The sequence below is a fragment of the Amblyomma maculatum genome, chromosome 11, assembly GCF_055883805.1.
Source record: "Amblyomma maculatum isolate TAMU_Amacu chromosome 11, ASM5588380v1, whole genome shotgun sequence".
Taxonomy (NCBI): domain Eukaryota; kingdom Metazoa; phylum Arthropoda; class Arachnida; order Ixodida; family Ixodidae; genus Amblyomma; species Amblyomma maculatum.
The window spans coordinates 80,534,450-80,555,586 of NC_139354.1; the positions used below are offsets into that span (position 1 = coordinate 80,534,450).

A 21,137-nucleotide genomic window follows, 5' to 3' on the forward strand; every position below is an offset into this window, starting at 1 on the left:
ACAAACATTTGAATTGGCACCCGCAAGTGCAATCAGTGCAACCAAACGTTTGTGGAGTGCCTGGCATTCTTAGAAAACTACGATATTTTTACGAAAACGAGTCAAACTCCTTATATATAATTCACTAATCTCGGCAAGCATAAATTGCTGTCCTTCATTACGAAGCCTTCCTACTGTTGCCAAATGAAATAAATTTGTATTCTACAAAAGAAATCAATCCGTGAGATCACCAATATCCCATCCTATAGTCATACAGAACGCCATTTTAGTGGAATGAATTACTTCCCCTTCCAGACATGTACAAAGAAAACGTTTTAAAGCACTAAAATTGGTATTAAAGTTACACATTAGTTAATATTGCCATTAAATAAATGTTTGTACTACCCGCCATTCTGAAACCCAGGAAGTTACACACTCATGAAACAATTACGGATTTAAAACTACACCCAAGCCTTCATAAATAATCAAATACATGTGCCTGCTGAGTTTTTTGCTATTGATACATGTGCCTCGAATATGTGTGTTCGGGCCATGTGTTTTTAATAATCAGATACATTTGCTCGTAACAATATATCTGTCACACCTCTCATTACCAGTGTTATACAGTGTTTCTTATCGCCATGCATATAAGTGTAGCACCTCTCAATGGTTCTGTCCCGTTAACTTGTGTGACGATCCATTTATGTGCATATTTCTTAGTTTCATAGTTCTGTACAGTTAACCTTAAAATTAATGTTGTATATGCCACGCTGACATATATTACAGGATTGTGGGCTTAGTCTAGAGAATTCAGACGCTCTTTACCCACGACCCTAAGCATCACTGATCTTGAAATGCAAAATTTATTTGACTTATTAATACCAGTTTTGTTCACGGAACAGTGTCATAATTGCTTCCCTTTTTACTTTGGCTCTTGACAAAAAAGATTTCTTTTATGAAGTCCAAAAATACGTCGGACGCACACATTTTATCTTCTTAAAGACAAGGTTGTTTCGTGCAGGCCCTTGGGTGAAGTCTTGGCTGATGTACATATAGCAGATTGTATTTGCATGCGCTTACGAGGAGCTGAGATTTAGGCAATTTCATGAAGGTGCAAAACGACGTTCCATTCTAACATCTCGGCACTACCACTGTGCCGGAGATATGTGTATCCTGCTACCACTAGAACATCGTGAAAGCAAAACCGACGGCTTGCAGGCACGCGAAATATCCCAGAAGAGAGACACAGTCGCTTTGCACCGCATGTATCGTGAATTTCAGTTGCACAAATGGCGTGGTCTGCACGCTCGTGACAGAGCACATTGAATCGGCACAGTTCATGCCTCCTGACTGTGCGTTTGGAATACTAGTCCTACGGCCGGAGCAAGCAGGTGGCCCCGACGGGCTAAGGGAGGAATTACCCGTCATTCCTTGCACTCCCGTGCACTCCATGTACGCGAGTGGGCTGTTTTCAAACCTCTAACGGATCTACGTTACTCTCTGCGTGTTTCTTGAGATTGTGTTGACATTGTAGCAATGCTCTCTCTAGATCACGCGAGCGGTAGAATAAGGTTTCCTCTCGTCGGGTGAGAAACCAGCCTTTCTACCACTACCGGCCAAGGGCGATCAAGGACTCGCACCTTGTCCCCTTTTGTATGCATCTAACAACGCCATCGGCACCACCGTACTCATTGATACATGGGCCTAAATCAGTGTTTTCCTGCAACCCGCCTTGATAGTACTTTGCGACCGCTCACGCATCTTCGACCCGCGAACGGCTGAAGCATCCGGTGCATAAAAAGAGCTCTCAGACCCTGAACATGGTTCTTCCATCACTGTTTCGATTGATTTTGTACTTGCTGACGTCCGCACGTCTGTTATCGGCACAGTCTTCCGCACCCACCATGGTGTCCTTGTCGACGTCAAGTATCGCTGACTTGGGTTCCACCACTCGCCCTTCGTACGAGGCCTTGCAACATGGGTAAATCATGATGCGGCTCCAATCTACAGCACTTGGCGATACACTATGTGGCCCTCTACTTCATTAATACCGACCCCCTACAGCACCACTAGATACGATCCTGCATGTGCGCCATGCGGTGCACCACAGTCTGGTGTCCACGGGACTACGTGTCTTCCCCTTAACGCCTTCTAGCTCCGGACAAGCTCAAGGTAGCTCGCGATCAAGAAAGCACATGCTTGCGCTGGAATTATTCAACCATCTTTTAGCACTTGGTACTCTCCACTTCAATTGGTAGCCCAAAACACTATCGACTAAAGGCCATGTGATGACTACTCCTCTCTCAAAACCCACACCATACTCTGTCACTCCCTACTCCAACACATGCAGGGCTTCACTGCATTCCCCAATGGCATGACCATATATCAAGGATCCACATCGTCCTCTATATACACACTGTTCTTGCCTGTCTGACGTTTGTTTTCGCCTACGTGGACGCCCTGCTCTGGCCAGCCACTCCATTGACGAGCACCGGTATCACCTGCGACAGTTAATCACTCATCTCTCTGACCATGACATAGTCATCAGCAGAGCTAAAAGTTAATTAGTTGTGCGTTCGCATGCATTCTTTGGACATGATAATGACTTAGTTTGCATTCGACGTTTTTCGTCCGAGGTGCAAGTAATGACGAATTTTCTTCAACCTACTCCTGTTACTTCGCTGCTTTAGTTTCCGAGCATGGTAAACTACTGCCGTAGTTTTATTCATAACTCTACAAATTTGGATGAGCGCTTGAATCGTCTTCTCACAACAAAGCAAAAAACACACCGCCTAAAATGAAATGAACATGCCAACAAAACATTTGCCACCGTGAAGCAAGCGCTGGCCGAAGTCGCACTGCTTGGCAAACCTACACTACCTGGCAGTCGTGATGTCCAGTGTGCTGTGGGCGCTGTTCTAAAACAGCCCACTTATGGAGCATGGCAGCTCCTCGCATTTTAATGCAAAAATCTTTTTAGGCTTAAGAGTGTATATCTATGCGCGTCCCTCTAAAGACACTGTGCCAAACTCGAATAAACGTTATACAACTCTAATATCACTCTGTGAAATCATTTAACAGGCACTAATGAGGCGGTGAGAAGTCCGCCAGAGTGCAGTAAAGACGGCGCAAAAGACTCAAGAACCACCGCGCTACGAAAGCTTCCGACTCATCGCATTTTATCGGTGCAAATCGCCTCCTCAAATTTTTTTCGAAGAGAAGACTCCTACTCAGACCCGTTATAGTTTGTCACGCGAGAAGTTGCTCGCCATGTACTTTGCTGTGCGCCACTTCCATCACTTTCTGGAAGAACGTGTCTATTTGATACAAAATTATTTAATTCGCTTGATCTTGAATTAGGGTACCGCGGCCGAAGTGATTTCGCGCTCGCTGTATTCATTAACCATACGATTCCTACAGTATCTACAATATAAAACCCATAAATTCAGTGTAATATATGGGACCCAGAAAACAAGCTCCTTAAATGAATACGTGGATTTTGATCTTTCTGAGGGCAAACGGTCGATGCAGAAAAATCAGAGCACTCTTTGGATGTAAATTTCGGGTGACGCTGAATGTGACAGAATATAAACTTCAACAATGATGGCAGCACTTAAATGAATTCAGAATTTCATATTTATGACCACTAAGACACAGTGCAGTTTAACAGAAAGATACAGGGCAGAAGTGAATATGAACGCAGCATAATGAAAAATAATGAAAGTAAATTAAATGCTAAAAAATCAATATTCCGAGCCGCACGACCACAGCTACTTGTATTCAAGAACAACGCGTGATAACTGATTAAATTTACATATGTACATTCACATCCGTAATAAAGAAGGAATAACATTACAGCTTAAAATTAATCGTAGTAATCAATTTTTTCCTACGCCAGTTTTTCGTTGAATTACAATTGTTTTATTGACTTTTAATAAGGTAGTTTTCTAAAACCAATGCATGAGCATATTTCTTGAAGCAAGTAAAATATATTATTTGTGTTTGAGGCTCCTAGTAGCTTACTATGAATTTCACTTGATGAGATATTGCCTAAGAATAAGGAATAAAGGTTTCACGTAAAAAAAAGATAAGAAATTCACAAACTTTGCTGCTACAAAATTTTCATATACCTCCAGCTGAAAGGCAATTTGGAAATAATACCGTGCCATAATTTTAATAACTGCTCAGAATGTCATGAAAAATTTGGAAGCGTCGAAGATAAGGTGAAAAATTTATGTTTTGCGTTAGAGATTGAAACATTATAATCAAGAAAACATTCATAGGCGATTGGCTTCTGCATAATACTTTGAAGCAGTACATCGCATTAATAACCTAAAAGTGCTGCCGTAACTTCATTGTTAAAATAATTGGCGGCAACTACACTAATCGAGCTGTCTAGGGGATAATATGAGTTCTGTCCAGAATTTTTTGGCCGTCTGGGCTGCTGCAGTTTAATCTAGAATTACTCTTCTGCTTGCAAGCCTGTATATAACCTTGGCCTGAAGGATAACTATGGAATAGATTAAGATTTTACTACGCGAAACAGTATCATGCCGAATGCAACGCTGAAAGCGATAAGAAACTCTAAATAAACTCCGGTGCAGGACTCAACTATAACCACGTGTACACTACCTTACAGTTGTTTTGAATGAAAATAACATTTTCCAATCGATTAACCATATAGTCTTAGTATAAAATGGTCATATAGCTAGAATATTTTTTTCTGGTAAGCAGCGGATAGTTTCTGAGCAGTTTCTACTGCTCACAAAATGCTAGGTTTGCTATCGTAGCGACGCTGAACGTGCGGCTAGCCATTTGGCGCAGTGAGGCTCCGTGATGGCCTCAATGTACTTTTCCTTTTTGTCTTTTCGTTTTCTTTTTTACTGAATAACCTGAGGAACTCGCGTATAAGAATATATTCCCCGTGTACAAACTAAGTGCAACCAATATTTTACAAGATACGGTGAGCCCTAGGCTTATTCCAACCAACAAATAGCGCTTCATATTAGTGTATCCAGTATGCACCAATTTTTCCTCCATCAAATTTCAATAAAATAAAAAGGTCTTTAGGTATTTTTCTATTTATTGCCTTGCCAAAAAAGGGTCGAGCAAAAGCTGTAAACCTTCCAGGAAAACGGCTAGATATGTTGTTTTAATCAAGATAGCCTTTACGCAATTTTTTTTCATCAGCCAACAGTGATCCCTAGCAATAAAAAACAGCAAACGCTCCTAACAGCAGTGCCACTTTAAAGATCGGAGACGCATCTGAGATAACCAAACTCGCTTTTCTTTTTAGTGCTCGCTCAGATATTGTGTGACACACTTGGGGTATAATTTAAAATAATAGCTGGTCTCGTGACATCTCCTTTTAAAGCCTACAAATAGATGTGCGTAAACCGTAGCATGACGGAAACAACGTAACTGCTCGTTTTCTGAAGATTGGGATGGGCAACTGTAATCAGCCCTCACTGGGTCACGGCCACACCGCATGCCTTACTCCGGCAGTTTTGGGAATGGTGCTTCTTTCGTCAGGGAACCTTTGCAATTACGACTGATGGTAAAGCTACCTGACAGAGAGTATACCATTCCCAAAACTGTCGGTGCAATAATCAGTACACTGACCCACGGCAACCTGCTGGATGTGTATATGTATCAGCAGGTTGCCGTGGGTCAGTGTACTGATTATTGCGCCGAGAGTTTCGCGAATGGTATACCCTTCATCAGGTAGCTTTACAATCAGTTGAAATTGCGAAGCTTCCCTGACGAAGGGAATACCTTTCCCAAAACTGCCGTAGTAAGGCATGCGGTGAACCCGTGACCCATTCGGCGCAATAATCACTACGCTGCCCCACAACGAAGTGCTGGATATATATATATGTATGTATATATATATGTATATATATATATAATTATATATATATATATATATATATATATATATATATATATATATATATATATATATATATATATATATGTGCAGATAAATGAAGGGGAAATGAGGGTGCTCGTTATAATATATGAAGGAAAGAAGCCAACAGTCGGCGAGGCCAAGGAAAGGATTGGGAGGTCGTGGGTTCGGTCGTGGGTGGATATTTGGAGGTCGTGGGTTCGGTCCCCCCCATCGGCACGTTGTTTTTTCTTCTACTTTGTGTTTAATTATCTTTCCCCTAAGCAGATTACATTACTCATTTCTGTGATTATCCAAGTAAAAATGAAAAAAAATAGACATAAAACATAATCCCCAATGCTTTCCTTGGCCTCGCCGACTGTTGGCTTCTTTCCTTCATATATTATAACGAGCACCCTCATTTCCCCTTCATTTATCTGCTTGTAGCTTACGGGGGTCTCGGTTCTGGCAGTCTTGAAGCCATAGGTAGCGTAAGAGGGTTCTAGAAAAGCTTTCGCCCTCGCTCTTGTTCACGTTCTACGTGACGCTGGCGGGAACACAGGACGTTCCACGTCCGCCGCTATGGTTGAGGGTGGCGCTGGTGAACACTCTCAAGGTTCGTATACAGATAACATTAACACCCGAGAAAGTAGCAGGGGGGACAGCAGCCGACGTAGCTCAGTTGGAAGAGCACCGGACGTGATATTCGGAGGTCGTGGGTTCGGTCCCCACCATCGGCACGTTGTTTTTTTCTTCTAATTTGTGTTTAATTATCTTTCCCCTAAGCAGATTACATTACTCATTTCTGTGATTATCCAAGTAAAAATGAAAAAAGAAGACGTAAAACATAATCCCCAATGGTTTCCTTGGCCTCGCTGACTGTTGGCTTCTTTCCTTCATATATATATATATATATATATATATATATATATATATATATATATATATATATATATATATATATATATATATATATATATATATATATATACAGGGTGTTTCATCTAAGATTTTACCTATTTTTTAAAAATAGGAAAGTTAAGTTTTATTGTTGATTCTTCTTTTAGCTGTTGTATTAAGAGTAGAGACAAATCAGGAGTCTTAAAGGGCACTAATTAGCTTACTAATTATCTAAGATTACCTAATTAACCTTTTATTTATACCAGCTAGGAGCTTCTTTCAAATTGCAACAGTGAGCTACTGGTGTGAGAATGCCAAATAGTATTTTAAAAGACAAGAAACGCGCATTTCTTAAGGACTGCAGCGCTGGCATTTCTGGCCGCTTTCGACGCACGAAAACGAAACCTAGAAGTCGAGGCGCGCTTATGCACGCCCATGAGTGACGCAGCCGTGACGTCACCGAGAGAAACCAGCCATCTGGAGGCGGCCGCTGCCGCCCGCGAAATACGCGCCTGGAGCTGCGTCATGGTCTTGTAGGATCTTGAGATATCACCAACGCATTGCGCACGAAGCTTGTCATGGTGCGGGCGTAGCGCTGATGGTATGGGCAAATCAGCCCTCCCTCTCGACTAAAAGGTTTGGCTCCCAGAGGGTGAAATGAAAAGAAAAGCAGTGCATGCACAGATATCGCACCACTGAACGTGATAACACAGCGCCAGACGAGTAGTTCACGAGCGGCAGCAGCCTCCTTCAGACAGCTTGATGCGCCCGGCGACGTCACGACTGCGTCACTCGTGGGCGCGTACAATTCCGCGCTTCGTCTGCTAGGTTTCGTTTTCGTGCGTCGAAAGTGGCCAGAATTGCCAGTGCTGCAGTCCTTAAGAAATGCACGTTTCTTGTCGTTTAAAATACCATTTGGCATTCTCACACCGGTAGCTCACTGTTGCAATTTGAAAGTAGCTTCTAGCTTGTGTAAAGAAAAAGTTAATTAGCTAATCTTAGTTAATTATAAGCTACTTAGTACGCTTTAGTACTCCTGATTTTTCTCTACTCTTAATACAACAGCTAAAAGAAGAATCGACAATAAAACTTAACTTTCCTATTTTAAAAAAATAGGTAAAATCTTAGATGAAACACCCTGTATATATATATATATATATATATATATATATATATATATATATATATATATATATATAAATGCGCTTGCGAAAAGGACGTTCTTGGCTGCAGAAGAAATAGAGGAAATCATTAACACTTCATTTATTATTCGTCGACGTTGTCCGTTGTACGGTCTTTTTCAAGACTGTGGTTACATTGCTGATGTTTCAGTTCTAAAGGTTTGAAAATTGTACAGACGCAGGAAAGAACAACCACACAAAAAAAGAAAGAGATGAAACACGGCCATGTGGGATCTGTTGAATGCTAGAAAAGAGGGAGAGGACAAAACATGAGTACGGGTCGGCGACCAAACCAAGAAAATGTTGGAAGCGTGAAGATTCTGAAGGCCCGGAAAGAGGGGGCAAGCAGATTAGCCAAAAAGGTGCTGGCAGGGAAGTAGAAAAGCAAGAGGTGGGGTAGAATGGGGAGAAAATGAACAGAACACTTTTGGTATGGTCTCAGACAATGGCGCTGGCTGTGTCTCTTCTTGAAGGCAGTTAACTAAATGCAGATGCACAGGGCTAAGGTTATCTTCGCGGTGAATCTGTTACTTGGAATGCTTCGGGGTCACTCACCTATCGAAGCATTCCAAGTAACAGATCCAAGTAGCCCAGTCTGGCCCGCTTGTTCTCAGTGCTATCATCTGCTCGGGATCAGTGCGGCAGCGTGACCCACCTGTATTTCACCGGCACGGACGACACCGACGTAGAGGACTGGCAGACTACATACTAGCATGTGAGTGCTTACAGAGGTGGGATTACCACGTTAAGCTCAACAACGTCATCTTCTATTTAAGTGATGTCGCCAGCTTGTGGTTCCGAAACCACGAAGCTGACATTTAAACCTAGGCAACACTCAAAACTAGCTTCACGGAGGTTTTCGACCGCCCCGCTGTTCGGAAACTTCGCGCTAAGCAACGGTTGGCTTTTCGCATCCAGCAGCCAGGTGAACATTTAACAAGCTACATTGAGGCTGTTGTCAACCTGTGTAAACGTCGTGATCCATCTATGACTGAAGCACAGAAGATCAAGCATGTCCTCAAAGGAATTGCTTGGGACGCATTCCACATGCTCGCCGCCAAATCCCACCCAAACCGTTTCTGACGTCATTTCTTCGTGCCAGAGCTATGATGAGCTTCGCAAAAAGCGTCTCATGACGCGCCGTGCCATTTCCTCGGATGAAACACTATATCGACACTGGATCTTCCCGGTGCTCCTCAGTATCACCAGGTGCTTCTTCAGCAAATACAAGAGTTTTTGCGGGAAGAGGTGGCTTGATAGTTGTTCTGGTATTACAATATTACGATATATATATGTATATACATATATATTTATTGTATAAATGTATGTATGTATGTATGTATGTATGTATGTATGTATGTATGTATGTATGTATGTATGTATGTATGTATGTATGTATGTATGTATGTATGTATGTATGTATGTATGTATGTATGTATGTATGTATGTATGTATGTATGTATGTATGTATGTATGTATGTATGTATGTATGTATGTATGTATGTGTTACTAGAGTCCGGGTTTCGAGAGATGCTAACAGCGTTACCGAACACACGAATGTTCTTGAAGGCGTCCAGGTCGTTGCTTGATCGTCAACTAGTAAGGCAAGAGTCTGGCACCTGCGCTGCCTACCTCAACTGAGGAAATGCCTGAACGTGCAAAGCAGACCTAACAATTGATGCAGCTCCGTCGTACGCTCCTGCAGACTCGATAGTAACCCAAAACTAAAGTATCTTCTCCTAGACGAGTTGCACCGCTGGAGGTGGAGTAAACGCAGCCGAGGTGCATGTGATTATGACTTGTATTGGCGCGCTGGAGAGGGACGGACAGGGGTGAACTGGCAAGGTTTCACGCAGGCAATGCACTAGATGGCTTTGCTGGTACTGGAGATAGGAGGTTGTCAGCCAGGTCACACACTCCCTCGACCATTTCAGTCGTTTTCAGATAGCCATATGTGCTCGTAATAGAAAGTGAACCGTCTACAAGCAAGGCATCAGTTTGTAGGCCTCGCGAATGCTTCGCCTCTGAAGAGGCACAGCGACGGCATCGAAAAGCACTATTACAAAAGTCTAATAAGCCGATGTGAGATAGGCATCGTTTAGGGATGGGACATCATTGGAGCGTCCCATTGCTATCTGCACTTGCCCTCCATGAATAAAGTATTGAGCAAAAGACCCTGCACTGTAAAGTTTATTAGCCGCGCCACATGTAAATTTCCCAGATTGGTTCATTCACAGTGGAAGCAGCGTTGAAGGTCTGGCGGTTCCTGGCTAGACTTGACACACACTTTTGTGTGAGATGGTGGGATTGCTCCAGCCTGCTTTAAAGTTCAGAATTAAGCTTGGTGCCCAGAAAAATTATGTGTGTAGTGGGCGAGTTCGAACACCGTGTTGACGTAAGAACCATATTTTAAATTATAGTCATTGGTTCACCAAAAAATGTCACTCGTGTTAGGTTGTTCTTTGAAGACACGCGTTTACGGGGAATCATTGTTGTGAACAACTGTTATTATCCGATGGTACAGCGCTCTTTCGCATTTCCAGCTATCGCTATCAGTGAATAGGCAAAACACCGCTAGTTTGCTTTGTTTCACTGCAGCAGACGACACCGCAGGTACTCTGCTGGGAAACTAACCATAATGCACTAAATCAGGCACACGACAGGGCAGAATGGGCAGACTACCTACTGACGCTGCAGGATACGACGCACTGGCAATGCAGCTACATTTGGCCGCCGGACCGCAACGACGCCACATGGTGGCCGCCGGCACAGCAGAGAGCTACCTCAGAGAGTAATGCCTGAGCGTCATGAGCAGTAATGTATTGAATGACTACATTGATACTAATGGCAGCATATTGTGCATTATATAAAAACGCAAACGCAACGCAGCAAGGGCATCAAGTCCTGACTTTCAACACAATTTGAAATTTGAAATTTTATTCCCCAACAAAAAAGATGCTGCGAGGAGGACAGGAAAAAGTTGTGTGAACAGCTTGAAAAGCCCTGACCCCCTAGCACACGGGGTAGTACAGAAGCATGCGGCAAGAGAACACAGTCAGATATGAGATCGCTTAAAAAAAGTAAGAATAAAACAGGCAAGAAGAACAAGAAAATCTAATGACAACATTATTCAAACAATAAACGCAGCTCTTTTGGTGATATATCTGATATGTCAATGTTAGCATCTTTTATCATGTGATTCAGAAGTGTAGGCAATTTAAATTTTTACATTTGATTTCCATAATTGGTTCTGCAATTTGGAACATACCACACCTCAGGATGGCGCACATTATAAGCAGAGATGTTTTTCTCTAGCCATGCTATAGTGTAGTGATGGCATCATTATTTTTTATTAAACTCAGTTTATATAAGCGGCATAGTCTGTGATCGTTCATCGATGTACCTTGTATAATGTGGTACTTCTTAAATAGGCCTGCTGTGTGGAAGCGATATGGAACTTTACAGACCAGATGTAAAGCCCTTTTCTGCAAAACAGTGAGTTTGCTAATATTTCCGACTGTTGTTGCCCATACATAAAACACATAGTTTAATAAAGAGGAAAATAAAGAATTATATATGAGCACATTAACATGTATAGGAAAATTGTAGCAGTAACGGCGCATAATGCCAGCTGTTTTAGATAGCTTACCAACAATATAGTTTACATGATCATCCCAGGTCATGTTTTCTGAGCAATACACGCCCAGTGATTTAAAGCACTTTACCACTTCAATTTCAGTTTATTTATGAAAATGGAAGTTCGCTCGACATGTGTTTGTCGGGGGTGAAATAAAATAGCCTTCGTTTTATTAATGTTTAGCTTTAGGCAGTTAATTTGAGCCCAGGCAATAATCTCGGACAACGTTTTATTCACTCGGATACCTAGATCAATACACAATTTGCCTGCAAAGAATAAACTTGTGTTGTCAGCATAGCTATGTAATATGACGTTGCATCAACGCGAACTATCTGGTTAATATACAGTATGAAAAGAAATGGCCCGGGATGCTTCCCTGCGGGACACCTGTTTTAATTGACTTTATTGTGGAGTGTTTTCCTTCAATGGCGACAAATTGAGTACGATATTGTAAGTAAGACGTAATTAATTGATGCGAAATGCCGCTTATGCTATGGTGTTCGATATTTTGAAGGAGAATTTTATGATTAATGAGATCAAAGGCTTTGGAAAATACCAGGAACAATCCAAGTACCATATTTTTACATTCAAAGTTTTCGAGAATGAACTGCTCTTGGGCCAGCAGTGCGAGTTCCGTAGACTGTTCCTGCGGAAGCCAAACTGAGCAGATGTTATTAAGTTGTAGCGTTCAGTGAAAGAGGTGAGGCGTTTAAAAATTATTTTCTCTAAACTTTTGGAGAACACAAGTAAAACGCACAACTAACAACTGCACAACTAACAAATAAAAGAAATGTATATGTAGCTGTGTGCACATTTCTGCCTATAGTTGTTCCATTTTCAATAACTTGAATCTTGGCGCATTGCGGTTGTGAAAAACACAAAAACGTTGAGGCGCAAGTGCATGTATTCGTCACAACGTCTTTAGCGGGGTTACTTTGATTTCATTCATGTGAAATCTCTAGAGGCCACGTTCCTGTCTGACGCGAGTAGGCTTTGAATAAGCTTGAAATGTCCAAATTGTCAAAGGGTCACCCTTACTGCATTGCCTTTAGCCTCACAAGATGAAGAGAAAATGTGCAATTTTCAATACACAACTCAAATTCCAAAAGCCACAGGTCATTAATGAACCTCGCAAAAAATACTTCCAATAATACTTACACTGATACATCTTCGCAAACACTGCATCATACTCTACGATTGTTCCAGGAGTCTTTCGACTAATTGCGCAAACGCAAATTTTATTGCGTTTGCGCAATTACCCCAATTAAAAAAACGCCAGCAAAAACTTTGATCTCATGTTTCGGTACTTAAAGAATTTCTTTTACATAATAAAATATTTTAGTCTTCTTGCGGTACCGCCGGTAGGTATTTGCATAAATTATTAGAATCACATAAGATATTACCTAATTAAAGTCAGACTGTCTTGCTTCACTCTTACGGAAATTTAAGTGTGTAATGTGGATTCATATATATATATATATATATATATATATTATTTTATGTAAATGCCTTTAATAAATAAATAATATATAATACATATAACCGACTATGCGCGAATATAAATGGTGCAACTTAACCATCATTTTCCATTCCGCTAAGCTTTTTTTGCGTAGGCACAAAGAATTACTGCTGGTAAACCTGGAGCGGAAAAGGTAAGCAATTTAATCTTTTTTGCTTCAGTGCTTATTTGAACTAGGTTTATGATGCTTTGTGGTTAGTTCTAAACTATTTTCTTGTCAAGTTTACTCGCCTCGTTTTTTGTTGTTTAGTCACTTGCTTTGTTGTCTTATTCGGCTTGGTTTGCAGGGTGAGCTATGCCACTGAAACGGAAAGTTGGTTATGTACGGGTAAAATGATTTTGTCAATATAAATCAGCTTGCCGGACAGTCTATGCCATTTCACGCGACTGCCTTAATGACCCGTTGAAATCTACTTGCTGTTATTTTCTAATGCAAGAACTCCAAACAGGTGGCCTCTGTGAGGATTCGAGTGATATTAAAAAGCTTTCCTTGCAGAATGTAATTTGCAAATAATGTTTAAAATGTGCTCTTGGCGACCGCCAGAAATGATTTCGGCGACACGTTCCCGCTCGCAAACCTCTCCAATCAAGTCATTGGGGCTTGCTGGTCGTGCCCGATCATGAGACGCGTCCAACGTACGCCGACTGAAACAGGCCAGTTGATTGCTTTTTTTTACCACATGCTTGCGCTAGCAGATTTCGAGGAGGAGCGTCATTTTGTATGGCTCGCTTTTTCGGTGCTAATAAAGATTCAAAACATTTTTTTTGGTGCGGAGAGAATAGATGTGATATTTATTGATTGTCTGCGTTTTCTAAGTTTAGTAAAATATTTTTGCCGACGGCCCCCATCCGGACGTTGGCCTTATTTAGGCCGTTGTCCGCCAATAGCTGGCCAACTTGCGTCTCAACTTCGCTGTTGCCATCAGCCTGCCTACTGCAGCGGACGTTCGCGCAGTTTATCCTGGCTGTCCTCCTTATGACACCGACATTCGCACAGTTTATCCAGGCAGACCTGCTTATGTCGAACCACGTCGACATAATCCAGACGACTGGCGCACTTCCGATAACAGGCGAATTTGATTTGCTTGCTCCTGTGTCGGCCATATCACCAGTTATTGCCAAAACGAACGGTTCTAAGCAAAAACGTCATGCCTTCAACCCTCGTCTATCTACGATGACCGCTCCCGTCCATTCTTGCTTCATCACAACCCTTCAAGCACTGCCGTGGATACCGAGCGCTCCCACAAAACCTGAACGCCTTGCCCACATCGCTTCGGTCCCATTCGCCACAGCGCCGTCAAAGTTAACCTCCAAGTCTCTATGGCCGCTCCCCGACGGAAAACTAAGTGCTGCAGCGTCTAGAGATGATGCTACAATAGGTAAAATCATCTGAAATCGTCGCCTAGCTTATCGTGCGTGCTGCAAAACGCTCAACGTAATCGTCGATAGAATAGCATTGGACCCCACATTGATACCGGTCCGAGAGTTTCTGTAATGAGTCCTGAACTGCGCTGCAAAATGCGAAAAGTGCTGACCCCTGCCCCTACACAGGTTGTTCATGTCGCAGATATGGCGCTACGAGAAATGGTCGTTGGCTTGTGCTCCTGGTCACACCACTGCCCGCTTCTTCTTCCTCGTCCGTAATATTAGCTTTTCATTGTCCCTTTTAGAACAATCTGCGTTGACGTTTTATAGTCGCCATTGTGAGCAAACAAAAATGAACAACTCATCCCCGGTGGTTGCCGGTATACGACATGAAGGAGAAGTGATTGGTCATCGTGTTTTCTGGCGTCACCACACGAGATGACGCGACCGAATTTGGAGATGCTACAAATTTGTTTCCCACTATTGAGGTGAGACGGTGAGACCAAATTTCAGCTTTTTAGGTGACGTGAATGTGGTGTCAGAACAGCTACTCTAAGGCCACGCAGACAGCTTGATTCGGCTTGCTTCATCAGTGACGCATGCTCGCCTAAATAATAGGCTAATTGTCGAATGCAAGGTAATGAGTATAGGTGGGTAATTAGAAGACACAGTTTAAAGACTACTACTTTATGGACATCGAAACGTTGTTCCACGCTTTAGGAAACAAAGATCCTCACCCTGAGCCAGAAAATGGGAGCCGTTAACACAGTCATGCAATGGCATGAGAGGTGGAGCGGGCGAAAAATTTATTACTACTGAAGGATATTGGTTTATTATATAGACAGCAGTAACCATCCTTGCAAAGCTTGATTCACAGAAACCAAACCCTCACAGCACCCACTGAGGATGCATTTTTTCTCACCTTTGAAGAGCGCACCAAATGTGTCTGCAACAAACCTTTGCCATCAAGAAAACAATTCCACCTTAAGGACAGCATATAAAATACCAAACGACAGAGGCTACAAGATTTCTACGGCTGTGAAATACAAAACCTCTCATTAGATTACAGCGAAACATTGACTGGTAGATATTCGTTGAAGGGCGATGATCGTGCACCCAGACATTGTTTATGATTGCTGCCTGCGGAAATCAACATAGGAAGAATTAATAGCTCTTCTTAGCGACACCGAATTTGTGAGTAATAAAAGGGCCATTCAAAGAAGCTAAGAGAGTATTATCTTTAACACGTGTAAAGTACTGAAGGGATCTACGGACCAAATTAGCCTATATTCCATCTAGGGGCCTTTGAAGCAGGAATATAAAGGGGTACAGTGTGGAAAAGTTATATTTACAAACAATTCAAGATCTATTTATCTACTCTTCGATAAACTTCATCCACATAGAATAAAAATCTGCAGTGGTTGGAAACAAGTTTCTGGCTTCACCTCAGTAAGGAGATATTTTTGTATAATAATCATAATTCGCAAAATCTTCTTAATAAGCTCTAAATTATCCTAGTCCTCAGTTAGCTACACCAATTTATTGATGCCAAATTGGAAAGCTCATCAGCCGTACTATGTTTTTCGGAACGCACTTCTCCGCTTGCCTTCCCTTGAAATCCATTTTGTTGCACATAGCGACCACCTGTTGTTCTCTTTTCACATTATATGTTCTGCCCATGCCCATTTCTTTTTCTTGATTTGGAATAGTGTCACTAATTTGAGTGGGCTCTCTGACCCACTCTCCTCGCTTTCTGATGGTTAACGCTACACCCAACTACAGTGCTCCCCATTCTTCTAGAGCACCATGATATAACGAAATACCTGGAGACCATTTTGGATGAAACTCACGGAAACAAAAAATGTCTGTTCCGCGTTCGTGCCATAGCATCTCTAAAATATACATAACAAAATCAAAACGCACGCCTTACAGCACCAAGTAAAAATAAGATTGATTGTTTAAATAGACAAGCATATCAGGCAAAGAAAAATGGATAGCTTGTTTGTACGTGTTATTGCGCATAATCATATCCTGCTGGCAACGTACAGTAGACTCTCACGCTAACTTATGAGACACTGTTGCGTTGAGCTATTTCAGTAGCGTCGCGGTGACCACCACTAATATAGATTCTTGCGCTAGTTGGGTATGCTGTTATTTAATGATGTCGAGGTAACATAGTAGGCGGCTGGCGGGTGCAAGGCAGTCGGCTACAGTGTGCTGTCAACAGATGAACTCAAATGGCTTGAAAGCTTCTGCTCTGCTGGAAGAGTATCAGCTCTTTCACAGTTATCTTGTATCGAGTCGTAAAATCTCAGGTAACAACTGTATCATTAATTGCACCAGGGCAACATTTATCATGCCGTAAAAAAAATTATTGCAGGTGTGAGAAATCAGTTAACAAAAAAACTTATCTCAGCAAACTTTTAAATTCTGTACAAGTGAATATTTCCTGGTATTTTTGAAATTCAAGCTTACGGCAGTTGAAAACAATATATTTTTGTCTTGTGCCTAATCCCTCCGATTTCCAAACCGAATTGGCTGTGTGACAAACCCAAATTACCATTTGCAAACCGAAATGCCGAACTACGTGTCTCAACATTGTGACACTCTTTTACCATGTATAGGCATTACATTTTTACTTTATTTGAACTATTTGTTATTTCTATACAAATACTCCAGCACAGCTGTGTACACTAGCTGAACGCATGAATTTGAGAGCAGGTTCGCTTTGTGTAGCATAAACGAAAGTAAATAGCACATCTACGGCCTTCATATGATGTGTCATAGAGTATACATGGGGGAAGACAGTAGAACATATCTCCAGAATAATCTGGAAAACTAAATTGCGCGCCAAAAAGTCGGCATGCAAGAAAAGGAACAAGTTGAAAGAATTAAACACTTCCTTATAGCTATTTCGCATGCAAGTGAACGCGGTCGCCATTTCTGCGGCTACGTCGCAAAAAAGGTATTCCGAGTGTTTGCAGCAACTCAGGCTGGAATAACCACGAGGTCTCACTACTTTGAAGTATTTTGGCCTATTGATGCCGGTTGTGGAGAAATTTGCTAACTTGCCTGTGAACTAAACAGGTTACTGACTTCTGCATTAGAAGAGGTAGCGCTTGTTATTCCTCTCATATACGAACAGTAGATCACCAACGTACAGAACTGATGGCTGATGACAGGGTAAAAGTTTTCAGTTTTGAGGAATAGTATTGATTGTGATATTATTTTTAGTAAAATAATAAATATTTGAATATAATAATGAATAATATTAGTATTAATAAATAATATTAAATACGAGAGATGAAGTTCTCACCACTTGGTCAGCGCTGATTTACGTATGACGTCAAGCTCTAAATTTCGCAGAGTTGCTATAAAAAGATTTTCTCAGCTTTTCGTCTCAAAATCTCTTCGTGTCGAACAAAAACCCACTGGTGCATATAATACATTAATTTCTAAACAATTAACAACGTAAACGACGAAAGGAAGGTGTTACACATAATGTCTTGCAGGACGGGTTTATGAGGCACGCTAGAGCTTTCGCTACAAGCCAAAGATGGCTTTTGCTTCTGCAGACTAGGAACAGCCTCGTGTATACTGAGTTGAATCGTGCGACCTTAAATCTTGCTGGAGGATGCACAGAAGACACGGGGAAGCGCTCGTCAACTGAACGAAAACTAAGTTTTGAATTACAGAAGGAGCGAGTGGCGAAAGACATGGCACACACATAATTGCTCTGTCTAAAACATAACTACTCGAGAAGCGCAGCAAAGGACGGCCTCGACGTTTCGGCAATCAAGTGCATTTCCTTTTTTCTCCAGCCCCGCAGGCAACGACAAACAAGCCCGATCTCGGGTCGGGAGCAGAAGCAGAGGCATGGGTCCCGACGCCCCGTTAACTTTCCCAACCAGGTACCTAAGGGCCCCTCAAGCCACGCACACATGTTGAGGAAACTCGTGTACGCAAGGGGAGGAGAGATAGGAGCAAAGAGACAACGAACATACAGTGCGCTGTGAGCACCATGCTGATCCGAAATTCACTAAACCATTATCTTCCCCACCGAACTCCAATGAAAAAAAAAAACGTATATAGACTGTTAGATGAAGCTCGAAACGCCAACATAAGTGTCTGTCTTGCAACTGGGGGCCCAGCGGAAAGCATCAGCCCTCCCGGAAAATGACGAGGCGTCGACAAACAAGAACAATGCTTAATACTGCATCACGTAGGAACGGCCTCAGAAGCAGGCCTGAATAGAGAACTGACGCGCTCAAAGAGCTGGTGTCTAGGCGTCGTCCCCCTCAGCGGAAGCAGCCGCTGCTTTTTAAACACTTCCCAGTTTAGAGGGAAAGGGGTAAGAATTGATGTTAAATCAAGGTTTACTGACTTAGTCACGGCGGCGTGGAGGAACCTCCTACTACCGGTTGATGAAACGCTGTCTCCATAGAGCACTGGGCTTGGCCAGCTTTTTCACACACAGGCACGCACACGCATAACGACACGTGTAGTTTGAATAGTTCGCAATAAACTGACGGGAGGGAGCGTCGGGCATCCGAATGTGCGGCGCTGGAATGGCTGAAATGCCCATTGCTTGGTGTGATGGTCTTGCGTCAGCTGCACTTCGCTGCGGCCGCGTCGGCGCTCGTAGGTGACGGTCGCGGATCATAACAGATTGCCCGCCCAAGGAAGGAGATACCGAAAGGCAGGGAACTGCATCCGGTGTCCAGGAGGAGGAGAAGGAAGATGAGGAGGAAAGGCAGGGAGGTTAAGCGGTAAAAAATCGATTTGCTGTACTGCACAGGCGGAAAGGGGTAAGTGGATATAAACGTTGTGGGTAATATAGGAATGGGTGAAGTCAGTACTGTCACATCACAGACATGTCACATCACATCACTTCACATTCATATCACTTAAAATAACAAAAAAAGTATAGCCTTTCGATCAGTCCTGTGCTTTTCTTAAAGCGGAGCAGTGCCTGGGAGGCCTTCACAGCAGACGATCACGCACAGTACGTACGAAGGAAGACTGCTGGTTGACTGGCGTCAAGGAAAGCAAGGAGGCGGACGACGCGAGGTAGCGGCATCATCGCGACAATCCCTCGGTGTCCAGATGCATTGTCGCGGATGATGCGGCTACGTGGCGTCTTCTGACTCACTGCTTTATTTGACCCAAGTCAGAAGTCAGCCAGAAGTCTTCCTTCGTACGTACTGGTTCCTAAAGCACTGTGCAAAATAGCTTCCGGCGAGATTTTAGTCGTAGCTAGAAGCATTGCATTTACGCTAAAAACTCAATCGGTCAGACAGCAGGCACTACACAAACTCCACGAAGTTATACCAGCCTCTTTCTCATTTATATAGCCCCCTATCTTTGAACACTAGGCAAAGATATAACAATGTGTTCAAAACCCCGTGTCTGGATGAAAACGCCAACAAGAGACAACTTTGAGACATATTCTCGCGTTAGGAGCTCCGAATTATGCCATCGCCATTGCCCTTCAGACTCCCCTTCTTTGAAGGTTAACGCAAATTTGAAGGTTAATCCTAAACAGTTTAGAAAATTTGTGAAAACAAATTTCAGAAAAAACGCCACTTTTCCTTAGTTTACCAGTTAGCATGAAAAACTTGCGTGGTGGGTATGAGAATTCTTGCTGTCTGAATTCCTATTTTAAGATTGTTTTTTCCGAGACATGCACTGGTGAACTGCCTAAATACAAGAGATATTCTACCAGAATATGCCTATGGTTACTATATATAGAGATGTTCTCAAGCTACTTTTCAATTTTAACAACAAATTATCGATGCGGTCCTGATGGTATTCAATCGCTGGTATTAAAATCCTGCTCACAAGAAATTGTGCTTGTTTAATACCTGTGGTTGATAAATCAATAAATACTATTTCATTACCAGCACGGTGAAAGATAGCCCATGTCTTTCCTATTCATAAATCCTGTAAGTTTTCTTGAAGAAACAGGCCTCTTTCTCTAACATGCGTATGTTGCAAAACAAAGGAATACATTAAATACAGGGCTGTGATGAAACACCTTCAAAGAAATAATTTCTTTTCGGATACTCTACGCGGATTCAGGCCTCGCTTGTCACGTACAAATCAACTGGTAGAGCCCTCCCATCACCTCTTTTACTCTTTTGACCTTATATTTTAGGTAGACTGCAGATATTTGCATTTCCGGAAAGCTTTTGACACCGTTCCTTATCCCTTGCTGTTATTCAAATTATCTTGTCTCAGTATACACCCCAGAATAGTGTATTGCATTATAAATAACTTGTCTGGACTAACAAAGCATGTTTTAGGAACTGAACTAAATCAATACATCTCACTGTAATCGCCGGCGTGCCCCAAGGCTCTATTTTGGGCCTTTGCTATTTTGAGTCTTTTTAAATGACATTGCCCAAAATTTACAATGCAAAATGAGGTTTCGCCCTGATGATTGTTGCATATAGACGAATGTACGAGATGATTTTAGTGTTAGCAGTTCGCAGAATGATCTCAACAAAACTTATGCTTGGTGCACTAAGTGAGGCATGTCTTTGAACAGTGCTAAATATCAATTTGTGTCATTCACCCTTGAACACTTTGTTGTGAGATCAGTCTAATATTTCGACAGACCACTACTTGAAAATGCCCAACATTACAAGTATCTCGGGGTATATT

General features: G+C 42.2%; 1 protein-coding gene, 1 long non-coding RNA gene and 1 other non-coding gene across 3 annotated transcripts in view; 2 read left to right on the top strand and 1 right to left on the bottom strand.

The window, feature by feature from the left end:
- LOC146174249 (uncharacterized) overlaps positions 1-12,824 on the bottom strand; it is a 62,076-nt gene extending 49,252 nt beyond the window's left edge. Inside the window, exon 1 of the long non-coding RNA XR_014702250.1 lies at positions 12,746-12,824. This is a non-coding gene — a long non-coding RNA (uncharacterized LOC146174249). The remainder of the gene's footprint in view (positions 1-12,745) is intronic.
- Positions 6,537-6,609, top strand: TRNAS-UGA (transfer RNA serine (anticodon UGA)). The gene has a single exon. It is a non-coding gene; the product is annotated as a tRNA-Ser (tRNA).
- A 311-nt stretch (positions 12,825-13,135) lies between the features above and the next one.
- Positions 13,136-21,137, top strand: part of LOC146174251 (uncharacterized) — a 40,901-nt gene continuing 32,899 nt past the window's right edge. Inside the window, exon 1 of the mRNA XM_084585361.1 lies at positions 13,136-13,239. Coding sequence (XP_084441487.1) covers positions 13,136-13,239 — 104 coding nt within the window. The remainder of the gene's footprint in view (positions 13,240-21,137) is intronic.